General features: G+C 41.3%; 1 protein-coding gene across 1 annotated transcript in view; it reads left to right on the forward strand.

Moving 5' to 3' along the window:
* Positions 1-25,802, forward strand: part of INTS7 (integrator complex subunit 7) — a 35,644-nt gene that overhangs the window by 509 nt on the left and 9,333 nt on the right. The window contains exons 2-16 of the mRNA XM_084623039.1: positions 2,758-2,887; positions 4,348-4,494; positions 5,685-5,822; positions 7,706-7,752; positions 8,543-8,742; positions 9,795-9,917; positions 11,798-11,915; positions 13,446-13,577; positions 14,177-14,274; positions 15,114-15,353; positions 16,381-16,518; positions 17,261-17,467; positions 21,948-22,142; positions 23,143-23,246; positions 23,654-23,722. Coding sequence (XP_084479165.1) covers positions 2,758-2,887; positions 4,348-4,494; positions 5,685-5,822; positions 7,706-7,752; positions 8,543-8,742; positions 9,795-9,917; positions 11,798-11,915; positions 13,446-13,577; positions 14,177-14,274; positions 15,114-15,353; positions 16,381-16,518; positions 17,261-17,467; positions 21,948-22,142; positions 23,143-23,246; positions 23,654-23,722 — 2,086 coding nt within the window. The remainder of the gene's footprint in view (positions 1-2,757; positions 2,888-4,347; positions 4,495-5,684; positions 5,823-7,705; positions 7,753-8,542; positions 8,743-9,794; positions 9,918-11,797; positions 11,916-13,445; positions 13,578-14,176; positions 14,275-15,113; positions 15,354-16,380; positions 16,519-17,260; positions 17,468-21,947; positions 22,143-23,142; positions 23,247-23,653; positions 23,723-25,802) is intronic.

The raw sequence follows: 25,802 nt of genomic DNA on the forward strand, positions 1-25,802 counted from the left end.
GAGGACGAGGCCGGCCGCAGAGACACGCCGCCCTGTGCCCCCTCCCTCGGTCCGGCTGCGGCCCCTCCTTCGCGGAGCCGGTGCCCTGCAGCCAGCGGCCGGGCTGAGCGGCTCCTTCCCCTGGTACTGTTCGTGTTGCGATCGGGTCCTTTGTGCCGCCCCAGCATAGAGCGCCCAGACGGCGCCCGGCCGGGGCGTTTACAACCCCCACCGCCTCTTGCCGCTCCCCGGGTGTGACCGAGCCCTCTGGGCAGCGGCGGGAAGTCTGGCCCGGGTGGGTTCTCTTGCTCTTCCCGCCCCTGCCCCCCGCAACATCCGAGCGCCTTCCAGCCGTGCGTCCCATTGGCCGGCTAGCCTCTGCCCCCTGCGCGTTCTCTCGTCCCCGGCCCGTGTGCCAGAGAGGCTCCTGGGTGGGACTTCATTTTAATCAGATGTGTGTAGCTGTATGGTCATGTTAGTGACGGCAGGGTCAGAGAAACGTGCCTTGGACTGACAACAGAAGGTGGCTTGTGGTGGACCTTAGCTCCTGTGAAAGTTCATTGCACAGTCTTGTTGGGCCGGCCCTTGAGCAAACTGCGGGAAAGGATTGCTCAGTGGTTTGAGCATTGGCCTGGTAAACCCAGGGTTGGGAGTTCAATCCTTGACGGGGCCATTTAGGGATCTGGGGCAAAAATTGGGGATTGGTCTTGCTTTTTGAGCAGGGGGTTGGACTAGATGACCTCCTGAGGTCCCTTCCAACCCTGATATTCTATGATTCTGTGATTCCTGTACAGATTAGCTTTACCCTTATTGTGCCAGGGAAGAGAAGTTGTTAATCACAGTCTTCATCCTAGAGCTTTGGCAGATCTCACAGGGCAGGTCTACACTAAAAACACTGCATCAGATGCTCGAAAGTGAGGGGAGAGCCCTCACCTTCTCATCGTTAATCCACCACTGCAAGAGGCAGTAGCTATATTGGTGGGAAAACCCTCCCACCAGCATACCCCTGTATACATTGGCACTGAGGTTGGCATAACTAAGTGGTTCCAGAGTGTGAATTGTTTACTGAGTGACATAGATATATCAAAGTAATTCTGGAGTGGAGACCTACCCTTAGATATTTAGGTCTAGATCAGGGGTAATCAATATATTTTTCATAAAGGTATAACTTTCTTGGTCAAGGTCCAGACTCCAGAGAAAATAATATAAAAAAACCAACAATAATAAGTAAATAAAAGATTTTGCAGTCTCTTCAAAAGTGTCTCGCAGTGTCGATTTGGCACATGATCCACTTATTGACTATCTCTGGTCTAGGCCATTGAGTACCTGTGTAGGGAGTGGAAGACAGGTCTGATTTGTTTGTGGTAGCCACTGTTGCTGACAAAACGTTCTGCAGCATTCTGTACCAATTGGAGTTTCCTAAGCACTGAATGTATCACGTCTATCTATGTTGCATTGCTGTAGTCCAACTAAGAGTTGATGAAGGCATTAATAACTGAGGCCAGGTTATCTTTGCCAGGATGTGACAGATCTTCTAACCAACTGGAAATGATAGAAAGTGGTGAACTTGGATGCTGATATGAGAGCTTAGTGTTGGTGAGGAATCCAAGAGCACTTCTAAGCTATGGACTGGATAGAATTATTTGTTTTTGGGAAAAAATAATTAATGTGAAGAGCTTGTCAAGTACTACATGACCCAAACTAGTTGTAGCCTTCTCATGCTACTGCAATATACATGCATCCGATTAAGTGAGCTGTAGCTCACGAAAGCTTATGCTCAAATAAATTGGTTAGTCTCTAAGGTGCCACAAGTACTCCTTTTCTTTTTATGTTTAATAATAACTGTTAACTAAAGTGAATGTGGATTGAAGTCTGTAGGAGAGCTGACAGAATGCCAGGGTCTGGAATTCGCAAGATTGTGCTCTGTGCTTGCTTTGTTGCCCTTATTCTGTGTATCTAATACCTCAGTAATATTTGTCAAGTGCATTCCTTAAGTGACTTCTGTAGTACCAAAAAGGAAACAAAAAGTAGTTCAGTTAATGACTCAGTAGTGCTAATCATGAGTATATTTGTATTTTGTTTGAAAGTTATCCTGCTCACTAGTTAATGATGGAAGACTGATGATGACTCAGTTTTCAATTGATAGGGACCAAAAGAGACATTAGACACTGCATAAAAGTATCAAAAACGTCAGTTTTAAATATTCTCTGCAGAAAGAATGTTTAACTTCCTTTACACTTTCAGAAAAATCAAAATTACCCTGACTTTACATATTTTAATGTATGTAAATTTTATCCTATCCAAGACCCTAATCTTACACACTTAAGCATGTGTGTCACTTTGCTCCTGTGAGTAGTCCTATAGTCTTCAATGGGACTACTCATGTGAGTAAAGTTAAATGTGTGTTTGGGTGTTTTCAGGGTCAGGGCCAACTGTATAGATGTTCTCATTATTCATATAAATGTCTAATCCTTTCTAAAATATCCAGCTAAGCTTTCTGCCTCAATGGTATCTTGTGGCAATGAGTTCTGTGGGTTAATTACATTGTGCCTGTGTGTGGAGTGTGTCTTTTTTATTAGTTGCAGATTTGTTACCTTTCAGTTACATTAACTTTGCCCTTAAGTTTTACTTGAGAGGGTAAATAGCCCATTTTACCTCCTATATTAGATTTGTCATGCTCCATCTTATTTCCACTCTAGATAATCTTGAGTTTTTCGGTCTTCCGTCAGGGAAAACCATAGCTATACTGCTAGAAAATAATTGTTGTTTTTCACATAGGCCTCAGGTCTGGAAAACTTGGGGAGCAATGTGAAGCTGTTGTCCGTTTTCCCAGACTCTTTCAGAAATATCCATTCCCGATTCTCATTAATTCTGCATTCCTAAAGCTGGCTGATGTTTTCAGAGTTGGGTAAGTATTGTGCTGCTTCACATCCCTGATCCTCAAGTAATTTTCTCTGATCCATGGTCCTTTGAAGCCTAGATAATCTTCCTGCTTTCCCTACTTCACAGCTACTATCCTGTCTAAGGGCATGGCTACACTTGCAAGTGTAGAGCGCTTTGAGTTAAACCAGCCTTCATAGAGCACAGTAGGGAAAGCACTGCAGTTTGTCCACACTAACAGCTTCAAGTGCACTGGCATGGCCACGTTAGCTGCTCTTGCAACGGCCACAGAGAGCAGTGCATTGTGGTAGCTATCCCAGCATGCAAGTGGCTGCAATGTGCTTTTCAAATAGGGGTGGGGGGTGGAGTGTGACAGGGAGTGTGTTTTGTGTATGTGGGGGGGGAGAGAGTGGGTTTTTGGGGGGCTGAGAGCATGTTGGCATGCTGTATTGTAAGTTCAGACAACAGCAGACCCCCTCCTCCCCCCTACCCGTTTCTCTCTCTCACACACACAGCATTCCACAGTAATCGTTTGCTTTGTCTCAGAGCAGATAAGCATGCTGGCTGTCAGAAACGGAGCTTTCAAAGGGCATTCCTGTAGCGATTCCAAAACAATGATGAGTGGCCACTTGACTTAAGGGGATTATGGGATGTTTCCGGTGGCTGATCAGAGCGCAGTAATGCGACACCTTGTTCACACTGATGCCTGGGCGTTTCAGCCAAGACGCACCAAGTGTTAATCTTCTCACTGAGGTGGAGTACCAGGAGCGCTCTAGCCACAGAGTCAGAGCGCTCTACGTGACTTGTCAGTGTGGACAGGTAGTGAGCTAGGGCACCCGGGGCTGCTTTAATGCACGCTAACTTGCAAATGTAGCCAAGCCCTAAGGAGGGTTGGATGGACTCTGTTTGGAGCCAGCTGACATCCTGCGTGGTTTGGAGTGATAACGAACAATTGAAGGCATTGTTACTCTGTCCTTCTAAAGTAATGGTTCTCAAACTGTTGTACTGGTGACCCCTTTCACATAGCAAGCCTCTGAGTGTGACCTGACCCCCCACTCCCTAAATTGAAAACACTTGTTTATATATTTATCACCATTATAAATGGTGGAGGCTGACAGCTTGCGACCCCTGATGGGTCCTGACCCCCATTTTGAGAACCCCTGTTCTAAAGTTTTGTCTGCAGTGGGAATTTGCCCCAGTTACAGCCATTGTTGATCAGCCAGCAATGTAGATGCAAACATAGGTCCCACTGACACCTGCATCCACTCAGACCTCTTTGCAGTACTACCACTCCCAAAAAAGGATTGAGCCCAAAACATATACTAATCCTAGTACAAAACAAATGTAAAATAGGGTGTTTTGTAGTGGTCTGTAAATTTAATTTATTAATTTAAATCAGTTATAATCATTATTCTGATTCCCAGCCTGTTTGTGAATTTCCATTACACAGAAGTGTGTGTGTAATGTACTGTGTACATCTTCCAATAGAAACAACTTCTTGAGGCTATGTGTCCTGAAAGTCACTCAGCAGAGTGAAAAGCACTTAGAGAAGATCCTGAATGTGGATGAGTTTGTGAAAAGAGTTTTCTCTGTGATTCATAGCAATGATCCGGTTGCTCGAGCAATCACACTCAGGTATGTCTTCCTAATTTAAAACTACTTAGCCTAAGGCTTTATGTGACGGCTGTTTAGTTAGAAAAGTAATGTTCATTAATTATTTAGAGTCTTTAAAAACTGGAATTAATTCTGCAACATTAAGAATGAATATCGGGCTGTTTCCTCTTATCCAAAGGAAAGTACAAGACAGCTGTTTTTAAAGGGAATAAGGTAACATATTTGTGACCTGAATAAGGAGGATACTAGATATCTGTTTGATGTGGTCAGAGTTGCCCAGAGTTGCCTAGATGTATCAGAGAGCAAAACTGCATCTTACATATGCAGTATTGGTGGGTTGCATGCACAAGTACCTTAACTTGTGTTTTGTGCCTCCTGGAATGTATAAAACGTGTATGTTATGTTACCACTCTTGCATTTGATATATTGAGATCACAAACTGTACATAAATTTCCATTATGGTTCCACTACTGCTTGTACAAAACCGGAATAATTTGACTTTTTACAACATTTTTTTTTTTTGTATCTGACTTATTTTCACCATTTCTACTGATCATTATAGATTTTTTTTTCCTCTACCTCTGCCCTTGAAACTTTCGGCTCATTGCATGATATGTGAACTTGGAGGAGGTTTCCCTGCATTGTCCAAGTAGTGCACAAGGTGTAAACTCCTAGGAAAGCCAATGAGAAATGCACAGTCAAAACTTTTGTGTAACTTTAATAATGTTAGCGGTAACAGACTGGATTCACTCAAACATCATGGGATAAATTGCACCTCCCTGGCCAGCGTGGGTGCTCTGCCAAGGGTGAGAGACCTCACCCTGAAAGAGGACTTGTGGTGGTAACGCTGCTTTCCTCCCTTACATTTTCTGGAACTTTAATTGAGCCCTGTTGGTATAGGCTTCTCAGGTGATGTCTTGGGTCAGCACAAGTCATGATCACATCTTGATAGATTATAATTGCTTGCTGGTTCAGCAGTTAAAAAATCTACAGTTGGTTAGTTTTGACCTCAGTAAGCAGTTGTGAGGAGAAGGAAGGCACAGAGTTTTGTGGTTAGGTAGGAAGCTTTTGACCATATATTATGTATATCTGAGCTTTCTTAAAGGAATTACTGCAGATCTAATTCTTCAAAGTTTATGTTCATTTTGGTTCACATTTCCCTACACACTGAATTAGTTGCTTTCTGATGCCCCTGTGATTTATTTCTGTAGGATGTTGGGGAGTATGGCATCCATAATCCCAGAAAGGAAGAATGCACATCACAGTATTCGCCAGAGCCTGGATTCCCATGATAATGTTGAGGTCGAAGCTGCTATATTTGCTGCTGCTAACTTTTCTGCACAGTCAAAGTAAGCTGTAAATTCTTCTGTGCTCTTATTGTTTGTATTTTAAGGAGTGGAAGCACTATTAATACAGTAGGACTCTTCACTGTCCTTCAGTAAATTTGGGATCACCTTCTGCAGTACTTGCCATGCCATATGTGGGGAGATACAAAAGAGATCTGTACCATTTATAATGTACAGCATGAATGTTGCAGGAAACTTGAAATCCTATTTAAAACCACACCCAGCAGGGGCATTTGAAACTCATTGAAATTTGCTTTCATTTTTTAAAAGCTGTGAGGAAAAGTTAAGAAATATAAGGGGGAAAAAACTTTAATTAAATAAACATGGTAACTTAAAAATCACACTCTTATCTAAATTTTTTCTTTACTTTTTAAATGTAATCCCTAAAATTTCTTTAATTTAAAGGGATTCAAGGGGAATTTTTTCCATGTTTTTCCTTTATAGTCAGTTTTTGTGAATTCTTTCACCGAGGTGAAGACCATTTAAAAAATACGAAAACCCAAAAAATGGAAGTGAGATTATAAAGTGGTAAACATGGGCAAGGGGAATCCATGGCAGAAATAGTGTCTGAAATTACTTTCAACTTTTTTTTTAAAATTTGTCTATTTCACGTTGGTGGTGTTGCTCTAAATTTCCTACAACCTACTCTTAAAATGTTAAGAATGTCTGGAAAGTGAGTGAATCTGGCAACTACAATTGTATTTTTAAAGTGAGAAAAATTCAGTGGACTCCATTTAAGATGGGTGTCAACATTTTTCCAAACCAAACTGCCATTTTATATAGTTCCTGTGGTCACTAATGGTGAACTGTATAGGTTGTGGGGTTTTATTAAAAGAATCCCCAAAACCTTCTTGTGCAATTTTAAGAGGAAAATATTCTGTAACATTACATTACCTGTTTCAGAGTAACAGCTGTGTTAGTCTGTATTCACAAAAAGAAAAGGAGGACTTGTGGCACCTTAGACTAATAAATTTATTTGAGCATAAGCTTTTGTGAGCTACAGCTCACTTCATCGGATGCATTCAGTGCCACAAGTACTCCTTTTCTTTTTGCAATTACATTACCTGTGTTTTAACCAAATCTGAGTCAATTTCTATCTCCTTGGAATCTGCACTGCAGATTCCCTGATTTCTCTGAGGGGGACTAAGTGACAATAAACTGTCCTAAACAAAGGTTTGAACGAACCATCACTTCTGTTTATGGAGAGTTTCATAAAAATCACAATAATCTTAGTAACTCATTTTAATAGAACATGTGCCTAAAACTCCTTTATCCTGCAGGTTCAGTAATCAACCCCATTAACATATTTTTTTAAAATCAATTGTCTACACCTGGAGCACCCTATATTCTACAAATAAAGACTGAGTCAAATAAAACTTCTTGCTGCTGTTCAAATAGCATTACACAAGGTTAGGGAAAGCTTTTGGTTGTAGCAGTCTTTCCCTAGAATCTTAAGTCTCTACAAAAGAGCACTTGTAGCAAATTACATTGTTTAACACATAATGTAGTGATCTTACAAGAGTGTTAGCATTGGAGCAAATGTTCCTGCTTGTGTTGGTGCGGATAAAGATGGGCAAGAGACTCAATTCTTTAGTTAGGCTAAGTGATAGACTTGGTAGATCTGTAATCTCAGGTTGAAAGTCTAGATTAATGGAAACTAATTATGTAACAAGTGTCTAAATGTGGCATTATTCTGTGATGTTGACTAGTAGCAGCAAATTTCAGTCAAGCAAACAAAAATGTCTTTCTGGATTTGCAAAATTACTCTTAAATCTTGAAGTTCACAAGCACAATCCTGCTTTTTATAGTCCCTCTTAATTTCTTGGATCATTATTAAACCATAACAGTCACAATTTGAAGTTCAGTTGTGTCTTTTCTCTTCGCAGGGATTTTGCTGGAGGAATATGTAACAAAATCAGTGAAATGATTCAGGGTATGTAGGTGTATTGAATAACGGGAAGAAAATGAAAAGGTTTTAGTATTGTCCCTCCTAATGTTTAAATGTTACCAGAATCCATTGCTCCCTCATCCCTATACTTCCCTGAAACATTCCAGTTGCCTGAAGTTAAGTGAGCTAACGAATGATGCCGGGCAGGGCTCTGGACTACAGCTTGAATGTCTTCAAAAATGTAAATATCCAAAGCATGTTCTAATGTATCTGGTAAACTGAATCCATGTGTGTCATAGCATGTCCAAATACTATGTAATGTGGGTTTTTATGTTGACTTAGAATCTCTAGGTTTCTCTCTTTGCCTCTAGTCTCTGACAAGGCTGCCCTTCTGTCTTGAGCCTTTTGCAGTGACTTAATGTTATAACATGGGTCTCTTTTCCTTTATTATAATTGGAATAATGTAATGTAATTTGAAGGATGACTATTAATATAATTGAGGCACACCCAAAGGAGGAGTAATTGTTTCCCAGCCACTTTACCCATCCATTCTTAAGGCCATTCTAATTGAGAAAGGCTGGGTCCCAGTCTCCTTGGAAACTGACAATACTGCTCTTTAATGGGCTGGTGGAGTCTGTTTAGCACTGAGACCTGCTGTTTCAGGAATTGCGTCCTGCCTCCAGCACTTCTAGCTGCTGCTGCCCACAACTGGCGTTTACTTTGTCTTTCTGTGTTTTTTTTGTCTGTCACCAATGTCATTTAAATGTAGTATTTGAAAAGTTCAGGGTTCATTGAGATCTGCTCTGGCACCTAAATACCTCTTTCCATGCACTAGGCTTAGCCACGCCAGTGGACTTGAAGCTGAAGTTGATCCCCATACTACAGCACATGCACCATGATGCCAGCCTGGCATCTAGCTCCCGTCAACTTCTCCAACAGCTGGTAACATCCTATCCTTCCACCAAGATGGTCATTGTTACTCTCCACACCTTTACTTTGCTTGCCGCTTCCTCTTTGGTGGACATACCCAAACAGGTAACACGTAATTGCTCTAAAGGTAATCCCTTATTTGAAAGTGCAAAACCGCTTAAACATCTCAGTTCCTTTCTGATAGTGAAAATAGTTAGATCATAGTCTGTGTTCCTATCCCTATTGCAGATGAGAAGTATGCTAGAAACTGCATTTATTTATTTATTCTTTATTTATATACTATTTGTCTCTTCAACCCCGTCCCCCGTCCAAACAATCTCCTCCTTAAAAGGGGCAATAACATTTGATACCCTGCTTCTCTTGGAGCTCTTACATCTTGCTTCTTGTATGCAGGCCCCTGCACTTGCTTCTCACTCTGTTGCCTTCTCTGATTAGTTGGGATCCTTTCCTTCCACCAAACCCAATCTCTTATCTGCAAACTAGAAAAATGAACATACATTTAAGGTCTTTGTATGTAAAGAGGCACTTGAACCCACTGATGTAAATTACAAATATCAGTCAAGACATGGAACTATAGTGACATTCTCAGCTTAAAGGGGGAATGTTTTCCTCTTATGTAATTGTAACTCTGTGGGCCCAGACAAGTGATGAGCACACAGTAAATCCATATATAAATGAAGTGTGGTATTGGGTTAACTCATTCTTATTTTAAAAAAAAAAAAATCATGAAAATCTGTTGGTCCACTCTTAGCCTCTTGTAGCCACACTAGACTACAAGATCTATCACTGGCAGCCTTTAGCCTAACAGAACAACTATGTCTGAGATGGCTTGGGTAAGTGCTACTCCAGTTCAGAAGCCACTGTTGATGGTATTAGATATAGGCAACCTGAAACATGATAGGATACCTGGTGTGCTCCATTTTTATGGAAATATGTAGACTGCTCTCCCAGCCCTTGGGTGTTTAGCAGCAATGCTGTCTGAGCTCTGAACAGTCCTGAATGCTTTGAATATACATGTGAATCGTATACAGTTACCTTGTGAGCTTTTTTTTTTTAAAGGATTTCTCTGTTGCAACCTCTGCTTACGTGTGTGGTTTTTTTAACTAATTTAACTACAGAATCCTACTTAATATTTTAAGCACTGTTTATTGTTGCAGATTCAGCTTTTGCTGCAATACTTGAAAAATGACCCCAGGAAAGCTGTGAAAAGACTTGCTATCCAAGATCTAAAGTTATTGGCAAACAAAACTCCACATACATGGAGCAGAGAAAACATTCAGGTTTGCAATCTTTAAGAAACATTTTTATTGTAAAATTTTTCAACTAAATGCAGTCTTTTTTTTACAAATGAGTATAGAAGTATAGATGTCCCTGTTAAACATGGAAAACTAAGCTTGTCCATTTTAGGAAGAAATGTTAGTTAAAAGTAGCAGCAGTGCTCTTTTTAAGCAATTCTTGCCTTATGACAGGCTTTGCAAGACAAACTCACATCAAGCTTCTCTCAGCAACACTAAGCACTTTCATATTGGGCTCATATTAATGAGTTAGATGACAGAGTGGGATGTTCTTCTACCTCAGATTAATGAGTTTGGTTTTCTTGCCAAACTGACATGTCATTTTTCATTGTAAATGTGCCTACAGGGTATCAGATGCATTTCAGGTTTTTCTTAATTTTAATCGCCCTCAACTGTCCACTAACAGCTGCTTGACAGAGTAGCTTAATTTAAAAAAGTCTTTGGTTTGTGCATTGGCTGTGTTAATACATAGTTTGAGTTGCCCTCCCATACCCCAGTTAAAATGCTTGGACCACTATATTTAAATTTTTTTTTTAAAAGGATAAAATCTAATACTTTACAAGCCAGCACAGAAAAGGCCGTACTACTAATGCAGGTGGGAGTTGATGGGGAAACTTCATGAGAAGGACATTGCATAGTTTTTCTTGGCCCACCTGGCAGGGATGAGTACTTAGACATGTGAAGAGATCGCTTGAAGAGGAGGTCTCGAATAAAGCTAGATTTATCTTCATGTACAGTTTTAAATACCAGAAGTGGCAGCCTGTAAAATTAATGAGGGCTGTCAAACTATTACTATTAAAAAAAATAATTGTGATTAATTGCAGTTTTAAGCACACTGTTAAACACTAATAGAATACCACTTTAAATTTATTAGTTTTTGATGTTTTCTACATGTTTCAAATGTTTTGATTTCAGTTACAATACAGAATACAAAGTGTACAGTGCTCACTTTATATTTTTTATTACAAATATTTGCACTGTAAAAAATAAAAGAGATAGTATATTTCAATTCATTTCATACAACTACTATATTAATACTCATCCAAAAATATAATTTCAATTGGTATTCTATTAGTGTTTAACGGTACGATTAAAACTGAGATTCATTTTTTAATTGAGTTAATTTATTTTAATTGCTTGAGTTAATTGCGATTAATTGACAGCCCTAAAATTAATATGTTCTCTCCTTAGCTGAGAGATCAGACAGGCCTGTGGTAGGACTGCAAACTTATCAAGGCAAGCAGTGCTAAGACCAATGGGATTCGGACTTCCAGAAGCTACCATAACACAAATAGATGATAACCAAGAAAATTCAGTGTTTATTATCAGCAAGCTTAGAATCTTTATTCTTTTCCATTGGATAATTTTTTTTTTATTTAAAAACACTTTTTTGTAAGTGGTGTTGCAGGAAGTGACACTTGAAACTGTTTACAGACAGTTCTCCTTGAAACAAGGACCTTCATGGATTGTAATAAGTTGAATATTGTATGCACTATCTGTGGAATGGTGGATAACTCTGTCTCCAAATTCTACAGAGGTTTTATTATTGAGAAATGTCAGGTGAAAAGTTAGTGATCATTTAACAAACATAATATATTTTATTGATAACTTGTGAAAGCCATGTCACTTTGAGGACAAGACTTGTACACAGTCTATTAAAATTGCTTTAGGACAGTGGCAAGTGAGGAAATATATTTGCAAGATCTGAATTTGATGTCAATAGTGTTTTTTTTTTCCTATACAGTTTTACCTGTATTAAAATTAACTACAAAGTTTAAAAAAAAAAAAAGAGCAAACATTTATGAAGACGGTGAGTTTGTAAGATTTTTTTTTCCCCCCCATATTCTTTTCTCTTTGGTTTTTAGGCACTCTGTGAATGTGCTCTTCAAACTCCTTATGACAGCTTGAAACTAGGCATGCTATCTGTCCTTGCCACGCTGTCAGGAACTATTGCCATCAAACAGTACTTCAGCATAGCTCCAGGTAAGAAGAGCAGATTAAATCAGCCAAATTTTAGCCCTTTTATTGTAGGGGTTTGATAAGTGTTGATCTTCAGCCACTTTATTATTGTTAATAATACCTTACATAACACTTCCCTGAAGGCTCCTAAAGCACTTCCTAAACCATGAACTTTAATCTGCCCCCATTAAAGTCCATGCAAGCAAGCTTTTATAAAGAATATAAAAATTATAATTGGGATGGAGTGTAGTATATTAGAGCAGATCTCAGACATACTATGCCATGCTCTGGCTTCAATTTGTTGTGGGACTTTGGGTAAGCCATTTACTCCTATGCCTCAGTGTCTCTGTTAGTAAAGTGGGGCTATTAATATTTACCTAGCCTATCGGTATTGTGAGGCTTAAATCATGTTTATAGGGTGCTTTGAGATCATAGGATGAAAAAATCCATAGATGTGCAAAATGCTTCAGAGAGAGTGAATACATGGAGTGATGTAGTTTAGGCTTTATTGGCATGAGGCTGGAACAGTTGTATTCTCCAGGAAAGGCAAAGCCACTGAACAGTTATGTGAGGATGACGCACATGAGTGTCAATAAAACCTTTTTTTGACACAACTGTGTATTCTGGATGTGTTGTATATTATACTGAATAACTTGGGAAATATTTCAGGGATCTCTTAAAATGCTCCTGAGTGGTATTGGTTTTTTTACTCCTTATTTCTGAGGCCATACTGCCTTAGTTGCTGGGAATCCAACTGCATAGGCCATGGAGGCAGAGAAAAATAACCAATAAATTTTAAAAAACCTGTAAATGACTTGTAGCCTAATGCATAATGAAGGTTTGAATTTGGTGCAAAGGTCACAGTGTTCTCGAAATCGTGAGTGTGACCCTGCAGCAACAGCCTCTGTTCTACAGGGCTGGGCCTGGCTCCCTGCTCTGGGTGTTGTGATCTGTCCCACGCGGTTGCAGCACCACTCAGTTTTGGCACATCCACCCCTCTGTAGATGGAGACAGAGGTATGAATGTACTAAACCTGAGCAGTGTTGTGACCAGGGAGCCAGGCTCAGCCCCGTGGGACAGGAGCCACTGCTGCAGGGTGAATGTAGAGTTGGCTCACTCTCCGCTCCCAGGCTTCCCACTTCCCCTGTTTGTGATTTTACTGGGGTTATTTGCACCTCTGCTGTGAAATTTATTAAAAATTTGAGACACAATCATAGCTTGCTTATGTGTAATAATGATCCTATGTTAAATATTCATTACCTTCTTGCAAATGCCGTGTCCCATTGGAAAGTTTCATTCACAAATATTAGGTAGTCTTCAGGTTTAAGGGCTATCAGAGACATCCAGCCTTTGTAGCATATGTGCATGCATGCGGACAGCGAGAGGGAATTCCACATGTGGGGGAGGAAACATTTGAGACTGGGATGGGGAATGGGAAATTGAACTAGAGAAACAGTCAGCCAAGCGGAATTGAACTTAAAACTGTGGAAAAGATCTTGTGACATAATTATGGATTATGTTGCTGTACTATCCTTCTTTTGTCTCCTTATTTAGGAACAGCAACAACAGCAAGATCATTTGACTTAGTAAAGCTGGCACAGGAATGCTGTTACCATAATAACCGTGGCATTGCTGCTCATGGTGTGAGAGTTCTGACTAATATATCTGCTTCTTGCCAAGAAAAAGGTAACTCACAAAGTGGGTGGTGGAACAATTCAGCTCATGATCAGGTTTTTGTGCACTTTCTCTTGTTGCCGGGAGGCTTGCCCTGTCCCCGAGTTTCTTGGCTTTCTTTGGAATTGTTCCTCCTCAGATTTGTGGACAGTGGAGAATGCAGACTTATAACCAATTATAAATATTGTAGAGTTTCATGAAGATTCTCCCCACTGTTTAATCCCAGGATCCCTCTGAAGAGGGTTTCTATTTGAATGGGTGCTGATCTCCTCTGTAGCAGCCTCTGTACCATTACCAGAAGCTAGAACACTGCCCTTCCCCTCTGGAGAGCTGTTGGTACAAACCCAGTGTAAACGATTGTCATAATGTTCAGTAGTTTTGCCCTACTCCAGGCTTGTGCACATCATAAAACCGTAGCCTGTACTAAATAGTTTCCTGAGACTTGTAAAAGCGGACTTGTTGCTGATCAGAATTGAGGTGGTGTGGCAGAAGCGTGGGGAAAGTTTGCATTATCCTGCTGTTGCACCCTCAGTCATGAGCACTAGGTTCACAATCGTGTTCAAAAATAAGTAGAACAGAACTGAATGCTTTACTCTGTTCCTTTCTCCTAGATCTCCTGGTTTTGGAGCAAGATGCGGTCTTTGGCCTTGAGTCTCTTTTAGTTCTTTGTAGCCAAGATAGCAGTCCTGGTGCTCAAGCAACCTTAAAGGTGAAGAGAGTCATAATATCTGTTTCTTTGTTTTGTTTTTGTTTATCATCGAAATGTAGGGCTGGATGGGACCTTGAAGTTATCAAGTCCAGCTCCCTGTGTTGAGGCAGGACCAAGTAAACCTTATAATTCAACTGTCATTCATATTACATCTTCTACACTAGAAAGATCTTAGTCTGGCTGGTGTTCTAGTAGGAGTACAGTGTACTGCCAGGGAGGAGCTTCAAGTTCCCCAGTGCTTTGATCCCAAGATGATAAAGGGTAAGGAGCACAATGAAGCCAGAGGAGTGGAGAAGCCATGCCTCCTATAGCAGCAACTCCTGTCAATTCAGAAGTAGAACTGATGGCCTCAGAGAGTTAAGTCCTGCTCTTTTCAACTAGAGCGACAATTGTTGTAAAGCAGGGATTTGTAGATGAGGGGAGGAAAAGGGATTCTTGCTACTCCAGGGGGATCTCGGAGAGCACTTGGTTTCGCTGGTGGAAGAACGAAACTAACATAAGTGACCACCACACTTTTGTGAACAGTTACCCTTTGGTCCCAAGCTATTACCGAGCAAATAATTTTATAATAATACGTTGACTAAACCAGTAAGAAAAGAAAATATTACACTGCTGTGTCTTGTACTTGTGTGTGGTTTTAAACTGTACTCTTCTGGACAGAGATGTGGTGGTTTGGCAGAGTACACCTCTAGTACAGGTTTATAAATACGTCTTGTTTTCCATTAGCTCTGTAATTTAATTTATAGTCTGAATATTGTGATAATTTCTTTATATTTTTAAGTGAATTTAATGTTGGACAGTGCTTGATGGTGGAACATTGTGATGTTTGCGCATTGCAGATTGCACTAACTTGTATGGTGAAGCTGGCCAAGTGTCGTCCCCATCTGAGCCAATCAGTGGTTGAGTCCTTGCTGACACAGTTGCACAGTGCTCAGGATGCTGCTAGAATTCTCATGTGCCACTGTTTAGCGGCAATTGCAATGCAGCTGCCTGTTTTAGGAGATGGCATGCTGGGAGACCTAATGGACCTCTATAAAGTGATTGGACGATCTGCTACAGATAAACAACAGGAACTTTTGGTAAGAAACTGCTGTTCTGGAGAACTGTCCTTGATGGAACAAAGTCCGTCCACATAGAATTACAATGGAAACTAATTGATATTTCATGAACTGGTTTAGCTAATTGTTACACTGGTGACAGAAAATGCCAATCTGTTGCCTCAACAGGAATATATCAGTTCTCTGAACTATATACTTGCAGAATGGGAAATAATAGTAGTCTCAATACGCAGCATCAAAGCCACAGACTGATGTTTGCTTAGCTAGAAGAGAACCGAAATGCTTGATCCAGTCTGATCTGTATTCTGTCCAGTAGATGGCACCAGTTACACATAGGCAAACCAGATCATAACAATGCACTGCTAGAATTCTTGGGGACACACTGGGTCTTTTGCAGAAGTGCTTCTAGGCAAGAAAGATGGCAGTTCAGAAGTAGATACCCCAATTATACATGGACCTTCAAATGTGTATGGTTTAGAGGGTTCTAAAAGAGACAAACCTGTTGAGAGGATTTTAATTGGAAATGAGAGCTTAAGCCCGGATTTGAAAGGCTGCACTCAGTGTAGCTTCAGCTAAGACCCATTAACAATCATGGGTTTTAGGTTCCTAAGTGCCTAAATCTCTTTTGAAATTGAGACTTAGGCTGCTAAATCAGTTAGACACAACACTGAGTACAGCAATGCCTAAATACATTTAAAAATCTGGGCCTTAGTCTTCAAGAAAGTCTGTTACTCTTCATTTCATGTAATTGTGTATTTTTACAGTGCTTTACTATGACTGTTAGCTTGGATGTATTTCTGCTTTAACAATCTAATTGAAAGTGTAAGCTTTTGACAAACTTCAGTGATGAAAAAGCCTTTTCATTGCCTTTTTGTTTGAAATCCTGAACGAAGAAGTTCTCCAGTTCAGAATCAAATTTTGTCTTGTGTTTTTTTCAGGAAGTCCAATATTGTATAAAATCTTACTTGACACAATCACTGCTTCTGATGCTTTCTAAAAACATACAAATGGAAATGTTTCTTCAATATTAACGGTTGTTTTCCATTAGGTATCCCTCGCTACGGTGATATTTGTTGCCAGTCAAAAAGCTTTATCTTCTGAAGTTAAAAATGTTATCAAACAACAGCTTGAGAATGTCTCCAACGGATGGACAGCATACAGGATAGCCAGGCAGGCATCCAGAATGGTATGTGCAAGTTTCTAGAAAGACGTCCTCAGTAGAAAGTATAGTCAGCCACACTCTGACTTCAGAGTGGAGAGTTAAGTAGGCACTCAGAGGGAGGAAGAAGGTGGGGGAAGGAAAATAGAATTTTCTCCTTTTTATTTCACTGTAACACTGGTTCAGGTTTGTGAAACAGGAGTTATATCATAAATCAGCATTGGAGGCTGTCATCCCATCTCTCACTGGCAGAGGTGTCTGTAAGCATGTGATGACCAGTGAGTACTGCAGCTTGAAGAAAGGCATGGTCTGATGATTAGGAATCAAGGATGTCCCACCAAACTCTACTGACTAGTTTCCTTTTTGGCCTGGTAAAGTCATGTAGCCTCTGCTGTGTGTATTTCTCTATCTGTATAACTGGTATAATGACTCTTTACTACCCTGAAGTGAAGAATGATTAATGTTAAACACTGAGAAGATGGGAGATGGAAAAAGTAATGCAAAATTCTGTATTGTCTTTAGAGCTGAATCTCTGAGCTGTCTTGTTTAAACAGTAGTACTTCCTACAAGATTATGTATGCCAGACATAAGTAACTGTTACATCTCAGCAGGGTTGACTTGATCAAATGTTGAAGATGTCTCTCACTATTTATTTTTAAAGAGTAGTTTTTGAGGGCTTGGGGTGTTTGGTTTTGTTTTATTTGTTACTATGTCAGTTAAGTGCAAGATCTTTTTTTATTTATTTAGTTTACTTGTTGCCCTTTCTTAGGGTAATCATGACATGGCCAGAGAGCTGTATCAAAGCCTGCTGACTCAAGTTGCTTCAGAACACTTCTACTTTTGGCTGAACAGTTTGAAGGAATTTTCCCATGCAGAGCAGTGTCTGACAGGGCTTCAAGAGGAAGATTATAGTTCAGCACTCTCTTGCATTGCTGAGTCTTTAAAATCTTATCACAAAGGGATAGCATCACTCACGGTTAGTATACATCCTCTACTCTAGCAATGGTGAGTCTGTAGGTTGTAGCAGTTGTGCTTGGTTTGATTTTTGTTAACAAGACTTTTTTCAAAGGCTTAGAGAAATTGTTCTTATTTAGGCCTGCAGGAACTATAATTTTTGGAACAGCATATAGGGAAAAGTCAGTTGTAACTAACTGCTGGTTGAGAGAGGAAGCAAAGTCTGTTAAGGCACTGTACTGGGACTCAAGAAAACGGAGTTCAATTCTCAGCTCTGTCACTGACTTCCTGTGCATGACTTTGAACAAGTCACTTAACCTCTGCTGGAATTGCCCATCTATAAAATCAAGATATTTCCTTTCTTCCATTCTCTCTTTATTTAGATAGCCCCTGCCGAAAAAGTTTACAGTCTATCACTATTAGTTTGTAGAAGGCCTCGGTAACAGGGCCTTGATTTTTGTTTGGACCTTTAGATGTTACCATAATATTAAAAATGATTGTGGGGTATGGCATATCTTCCAAGATGGCCATTGGTTTGAAATAGCTGTGGGAAGGGATTAAATAAGCCTGTCCAGTTGACTATTCAAGGCAAGCAGGATTAAGATGGTGTCCAATTTATATGGAGCAGAAAATTACTTCATTGTGTAACATGATGAAAATAGTGAGAAGTTATAAATAGCCAAGCATTGTTGCAGCTGAAAAAATGTTTGTTTATAAATCCTAACTGCCCACTGTCCATTCACTTTAGTTTTATCATAGCCTTTGGTGAAGTTTGAACATTCCTCTTTACATATTTTGTCCTTCCCATTAGTCAGACATAGATGTGGATTTTCCTGTGCCTTTTTAATGGAGCTGAAACTAACAGGACTCCTATTTACTTGTTTGTGCATTAGCATTCTCAGTGTCAGCACAGCTCTGGCAGTAGTGTTTATATTAACTGCTGTAGTTTAATCAGCAGAAAGGACCGAAACCATGTCTGTGTGTCCTTCATGCACTCTCCCTTCCCTTTAAATTTGTGTGCGCTTAATTTATTGGCCAAATGAGTGAGGGGTTTTTTTTTAGTTTTAAAATTTCAAGGAGGGTTGCTTACCTTTTTTTTTTCTTTTAATTACATTTTTTTAATGCGCCATGTTAAGTCACTACAAGCAAAAGTGTAACATTTAAAACAGGCCAATATAAGAAATACAATAACTTTTTCATAGCCATTTTCAAGATTCTGAGGTTCTGTTAAATTGGTGGGGTTGCTGTCCTATGCTGTTTCCACTCTTTGCACTCTGTGTAGGCTGCAGTCAGGAAGGAAGCCTTTGCTTTTTCAGCTTGTGGGCTGCTGTGGTCCAGAAGATTAAGATAAGAGCTGGGAGTCAGAGCTGCTTTTATTGCTGACACCGTCACTAACTTAGTGTGATTTGGACAAATTGCTTAACCCATTTGTGCCGCACTTACCTGCTCATCATTATGGAGCACTTTCAGATGGATGCAAAGTACTATAAGAACCAAATATTATTTTTAATACTCCCAACTTAATCCTCCTTATACTCTCCTTGTGTGACTGTCAGCCTGCCAGTCTTTGCTGCTTAAGGGTAGCTTGTGACCCGTCACTGCGTATCCCTGTTCTAGCAGTCATGTAAGCAGCTCCTTCAGGTGCACATGTCCCTGCCCACATTATGGATCAGCAGCACATCCCAGATGTGTGAGGAGAGGGAGGAGCTTCTCTAGCTTGCCAGGGAAAGTATAAAAATTCCACATTTGACATCACAACCTCCCAACCGTTGCCTCCACTGAGGCCCTGTGCGAACAGCATGGCATCAGTTGAGCCAACGGAGCACTGTTTATTTATAGCTCTTGGCTGTCTTGGTAGCAAGGGAACAACTGGGGCAAGCTAGCCGACATCCTCTTTCTAATCACCTCATTCCAGCTGGAACACAGCATGCATGATAACTTGCTGCAGCTGTTCAGCCCACACAGTACATTGAGTCAGTGCACCACCTACTACCCCCGTATTGCTGCAGCTGCATGATTCCTTCTGACCATGTACACAACCCTCCTTCCGAGATCTGAGCTTGAAGCTTACTCTCCTATCTACACTAATACTTCAGCATAAACAACTTCACTCTTCTAAAAATCAAATATTTCTGTGAAGTTTTTCAGTTCCAGTCTCCATCTGTGATGGACTGTCCTCCTTGTTCACATAGTAAGATAGACCCATTGGGACAGGGCCTGTTCTCTGGCACAGAGCATCTATTGTACATGAAGCTGTACGCTTACTGCCCAATAAAAATATTACCAATGGGGAGAGAGAAAATACAAAACTCTGATGAAACAATTTAAGCTATCATTACTTGGAGCTCACATCATACATGCTGCTTTGTCAGGATCACTGCAGTATAGTCTTGAGGCTCTAATACCTTTACAGTGTATGAGCTTCCTTCCACAGAATCAGATTTTCAGAAACAACTGTTAAAAGAGAATTTGGAACAACTTCCCCCACCCCCTCAAACTGTCCCTTACAGATCTGGAGAAAGGAAGGCAAAGGACCATGAGTGGGGCTGAATAGCTCATGTTTTACATAGGTAATGTGCCAGAACCTCTTGTCTCAGGGTCACTGGTTCAAATGTATCCCAGTAGTTACTGAAAATCCACTATAATCTGGGAAATGTTCAGTAGCCCATCTTGGCTAAATTTGGTAGATGACAGTCTTATTTTCTAGACATGTCACAATGTCATCACATTTGGTGCTCTTGCTGGTAGAGAGGCCAACACTTTTTGGAGATTGAACTTACCCACTCGCTCCCTGCCACAGGCAGTTTCTACTAGTTGATGTCAGGTGAGAAACACTGGTGAGCAAGTGTGTGCAAATTGTGCTATAGCTGTTCTGTGGATAAATGAAGAGGCTAAAGAGGCACCTTTCACCAGCACGAACTCTCCTGTTTAAAATTGGGGGTGCGGGGAGAATGAGATGGGCATACCTTCAAGAACAGAAGATACAGAAACTTTAGATCCTCATTAGGGCTCCGTGAAACAGGGTCTTGTCTCATCCAGCATCAGACCCTGCTACTGCAATTACCCACTCTTGAGTTCTCAGAACTGTCCCAAATTTTTGTACAAGTCAGATACCCTTTCCGGGGTTTAGTTTATTAAGATAGCATAGATCAACAAACATATGTCAACACTGAGTCTTCCCATTTTTGATCATGATTCTCACAGGGCTCAGCAGTTCCTCGCATACTCCCACCCTCAATGGAAGTTCCACCCTGGAGCCCCAAACAAGTGCCCTTATCAACTCCTTTCAACACCTATCTGCACTATCTGTTCCCAGCCACTTGCTTTTAGACATGTCCTTCCTCAAGGGCCTCCTAATTCCCTCTTCAGGATTTTTGCTCCCTCCTCTCATTGCAGGTAGTGGCAGCTGCTAGACCTTTTCTTCTTGCTGGTGTGGAGAACTCCTTCCCTAGTCCTCGCTGACCCTGGGTCTCCTGCAGCCAGGGGTGAAAGTGGGCTGGTACGGCGTATCGGTAAGAAGCCGGTACTGGCCCGTACTCAGCCGACGTTAAAGCGCTGGCACAGCAATGGACCCTCCTTAAAGTGCTGCTGCAGCAAAGGACCCTCCAGCGCTTTAACATTGTTGCCCCTTCCCTCTCCCCCGTCAGCGGCCCTGCTGTTAGGGCCACCAACGGTTGTGGGGGAGGGGCAACAACATTAAAGCGCTGCCATGGCGGTTTAACATGGTTGCCCCTCCCCTCCGGCCGCTGACCCTGGGGCCAGCAATTTAAAAGGGCCTGGGGCTCCAGGCTGTCACCGCAGCAGCCCCTTTTAAATCGCCACCAGAGCCCCAGGCAGCACAGGCCAGACAGCGCTGAAGGGCTGGCTGGGGGAGGCTGACCCCCCCCCCGGCCCGCCCCTTCTGCCTGAGGCCCCACCCCTTCTGGGGGCCTGGAGCCGGCCCCCATACCAGTAAGAATTTAATATTCCTTTCACCCCTGCCTGCAGCTCTCTGTCCCTTTATAAGAAACACTGCCTCTGGCTATCATGTGCTGCCTGGTCATCTGACCCAATCACCAGCCTATTCCCAAACTTATCACCCTGAAAGTGGATAAGTAGGCATAGGTGCAGCTGAACCTTAAAGGGCTAGCCCACCCACTGCAAAGACTCGAGTTATTCAGGTCAGTTTTGGGGCGGGGGAGTGAAACCTATAAGGTTATATCTTAGCAACTTCAGTGGCAGCTTCTTTCAGAAGTTAAAATAGTCTTGTGGAGTCTGAACTTAAATTCTTAAGTACTTTGAGTATTAAAACTTTTATCAGGTCTTTTTAGCTATTATGCCTTTTTAACCACAAATCAGTTAATTTGTGTAATTTTGTGCTGAGTTTTAAAAAATAATCTTGGGATCAAAGCAAATACTTTCCTTCATCTGATGAAAAATTTTAGTGATATTGCAAGGTTCTTATAAATGTCACATATGTTTTTGACCCAGACTATCAACCTCCTGCTTTTTTTGTTTTTCAGGCTGCCAGCACACCACTTAACCCTCTGAGCTTTCAATGTGGGTTTGTCAAGCTCAGGATTGACCTTCTGCAGGCTTTCTCCCAACTCATCTGCACCTGTAACAGCCTAAAAACTAGTCCACCACCTGCCATTGCCACAACAATTGCAATGACATCAGGAAATGACCTCCAGAGATGTGGGCGCATCTCTACCCAGGCATGTTCATTGTTTCTGCCTTGTGCAGAAAGAACTTGGTCTACCTGTTGAAATGAGAGAATTTAGCTCTCTGATTGAAGGAATGAAAGGGAAAGTATTACTGAGCTTGTCATTGCATACTGGGCCTTGTTTTTCAACTGCAGTGGCCAGAAATATCCATGTGCCTGTCCAAGCCCTCATTTTGATGTATTATCATATATAATCATGGGGTGGTTATGTATGCAATTACCCATTTAATGCACTCATATTTTATAAGGGTACAGAATATTTTGGAGGTATTATACTGTCCTGAGGAGCTTACAGTCTACGTAGAGGAGCTGTAGAGTAGACAATAACTGAGACATACAAAAAGACAGGTGAGTATCAGTTAGACTCATCAGAGAGGTGCAGTAGTACTTTATATAAGGTGTGTGTGTGACAACATTTATTGAATGGTCTCTTAGTATTTTGTTAATAGGTTTAGAAATAAATCACGCATTGACTAAGCGGTTATTTTGTCATATCTAACATATAGATTACTCTCTCTTTGGCAAGTTTCAGCAATTTAAGTTAGAGGCCACGAGAGGTACATTGCCAAAATATTTATAGCCTTGCTCAGTTCAATGTTGTAAAACAGCAGTTCTCATCCAGGGCCCCCTGGGGGGCTGTGAGCAGGTTTCAGGGGGCCTGCCCGAATAAACCAGAGACCAGGGCCAGTGTTAGACTCGCTGGGGCCCAAGGCTCAAAGCCAAAGCCCTGGCAACTTAGCTTCTTGGGGCCACCTGTGGTGTGGGACCCCGGGCAGTTGCCCTCCTTGCTACCCCCTAATGCCAGCCCTGGCTTTTAATTTACTGAATATGCAGGAAAAAACCAGTTGTTATAAAAATTCCACAGCCCACTTGTGCCATAACATGTTAGGGGGAGGGGGACCTCAGAAAGAAAAAGGTTGAGAACCCCTGTTGAATAATTTAGCTGTGGTATTTTATTTCTATTGATCAACAACATTGTTTTTTTGCTGTAGATGAAACTCTCTATGGAAGAATTTCGTAACCTGGCTACACGATATGGGGATCTGTATCAGTCATCTTTCGATGCAGACTCGGCAACGTTAAGGAATGTAGAATTGTATCCTACTGTTCAGAACTCAGAATTTGCTTATTTTTATTTGAGGTTACTTGTAAGGGTGATGCTTGTAAGGGTGAAACAGTCCTAGTTTATGAAGTGTAATTCTGAAGCCGCTAATAATTGCTTTAAAAATCTTAATATTGGTATTTTAAAACCTATTCAGAAAAGAAATCTGTCACCCTCCCTTCATGTTCTTTTGTTATTTGGAATTGCTTCACTTATTATACAAGTTTTGATGGGTATGATCTTGGAAAACTAGGAGTCTTTGGTTCTTGCTCTGTAACAGGTGCAGATACTTATGGGAGTTACCTCATTATATTCCTTTAGTTGTCATGATGAAAAATGCCAGTAGGGAATACTACTTTGTATTGAGATAGCACGTCTATAAATCTTTACTATAATGTCAGACAACAGCAGAGCTGCCTATTGATTTCACATGCAGTTGAAGCCCTGATTTTGGATCCAGAATCTGCAAGGTAAGTCTGATGGTTACCCTTCTACTCTCTCCACTCCCATCTCCCTAACTTAGTTTTTTGTCTAAGAGACTATATTAACAAGGGAAAAATGCAGAAGATACATAAATGTACCCTTGATTCTACACTGGGCATACTTACATACACAAATCTGCTGCAAAGCTCTGATCTTGCTAAGCTTAAATTGAAGATATCCTGGTAGCCTCCATTCAAGTAGTCCTTTATTTGTGTTGGTTTTATTTTTATGTAAAAGATACTGTAATTAAGTAGAGTTGAGCTGTTTTTAGGTATAGATATTTGTGGGTCAAAATCATAGAAGTAAATTCCCAGATACTTCCTCTGCTGCTTGTTCTATTGCTTTTAGCTCATTGTTTCATTCATACCTGTGATTTCTTTCGGGATTTTGTCATCTGCTGTTGCTTCCTCCCTCCTTTATGTGCACTTTCTCTCTCATTGCTTGGAGACCTTTGGGATACATACTTAATAGGTTACATTTTCTGTGGTGTAAATCCAATGACTGCAGTGGAATGACACAAGGGATAATTTTTTCACCCCAAAAAGACAGATTAGCACTACTAAAATACCTTCATTTGGGCACAAACCAACTTCCTTTGAAGTTAATGAGTGCTAAATCAGATCTTTTGAAACTCTTCACTTGAGAAATGCAGATTGTGTAAATGTTCTGTTTAATCGTATAAAAAAATTTTAGCTCTGTAATAATGACTACTCTCAATTTAGGAGTTTTGAAGTAGGCTTCATAGAGGAATCAGTCCTAACCATTATTTACATTAATGACTTGGAGGATGGATGGGAAGCTCTGCTAATCAAACTTAAAAATATTTAGCAGCGAGGGTTCACAAATAATTGGATGTGGGAGGAAGGATTGTTGTTTGTTTAAAATGCAGGATGGTGCCAGGAGATCTGGATTGTATTCCTAGGTCTGCCAGTGACTTCTTGAGTTTGTTACTTAGCATCTGTGTCTCAGTTTCCCTGTCTGTGAGGGTGCTAATGCTTGCTTATGTGCTGAGACTAAATTTCGTAAGTTTTATAAAGTGTTCTGAGCCATGTAGAAGAGTAAAGTATTAAAGTACAATACTTCTTGCTATCTTAAAGATATGGTCTAAAATCAATACAATGAAATTAAATAGAGACTGATTGGGATGACTGGGCAGGTTTACAGCTCGGAGAACTGATTATGTAAAACATGTTTTACTATTTGTAATGTTTTGTCATGCCCCTTTTATGCGTCTGTTCCATTCACCCATTGTGTCTTGTTACAAACCTAGACTGTGGTCTCTCTGGGGTCAGGGCCGTGTTTTCACTGTGATTGTACATTGCCTAGCGTAATAGCCCTGATCTCTTGGTTAGGGTAGTTGACATAGGAAGAAATGGATTACAGGAAGAATACTGGAGCAGCAATAATACAGTAACTCCTCACTTAACGTTGTAGTTATGTTTCTGAAAAATGCGACTTTAAGAGAAACGATGTTAAGCACATCCAATTTCCCCATAAGAATGAATGTAAATGGGGGGGGCAGGTTAGGTTCCAGGGAAATGGTTTTTTTGCCGTACAGTACTATAGTTGGGAGGGTCCCCCGCCTTACCCCACGCAGGCACTGCCCACTGGCACTGGAGACAATGAGGCAGGCAAGGAGGGTGAAGGTGCTGTAGGCTAGGAGAAACACGTTGCGCAGCGGCAGCTTCCCCTACTCTGCAAGTACTAGGGGCGGAAGGGTCAACCCTTGGCCCCCCAACTCCACCCCTTCCCCCAATCCCCCACCCTTAACCCACCTCTTCTTTCTCCCCGTGCTCCCCCTTTACTCCTCATGCTGCATCCTTGCTCTTCTTCGTCGCCGCCTCCTCCTGCCCACGGCAATCAGATGGCTTGTGGTGTTCAGGAGGGAGGGGGGAGGAGCAAGGACATGGCGCGGAGTCTCCCCCTGCTTCCCAAGGACTGTGCTGTGTCCTTGCTCCTCCCTCCTGCCTGTGGCAGTTAGCTGGCTTGTGAGGTTCAGGGGGCCGGGCGGGGAGCAAGGACATGATGTGCAGCCTCCGTCCCCTGCCTCCTGCCCTTGGCAATCAG

The sequence above is a fragment of the Lepidochelys olivacea genome, assembly GCF_965140295.1.
Source record: "Lepidochelys olivacea isolate rLepOli2 genome assembly, chromosome: 3".
In the NCBI taxonomy this organism is placed as follows: domain Eukaryota; kingdom Metazoa; phylum Chordata; order Testudines; family Cheloniidae; genus Lepidochelys; species Lepidochelys olivacea.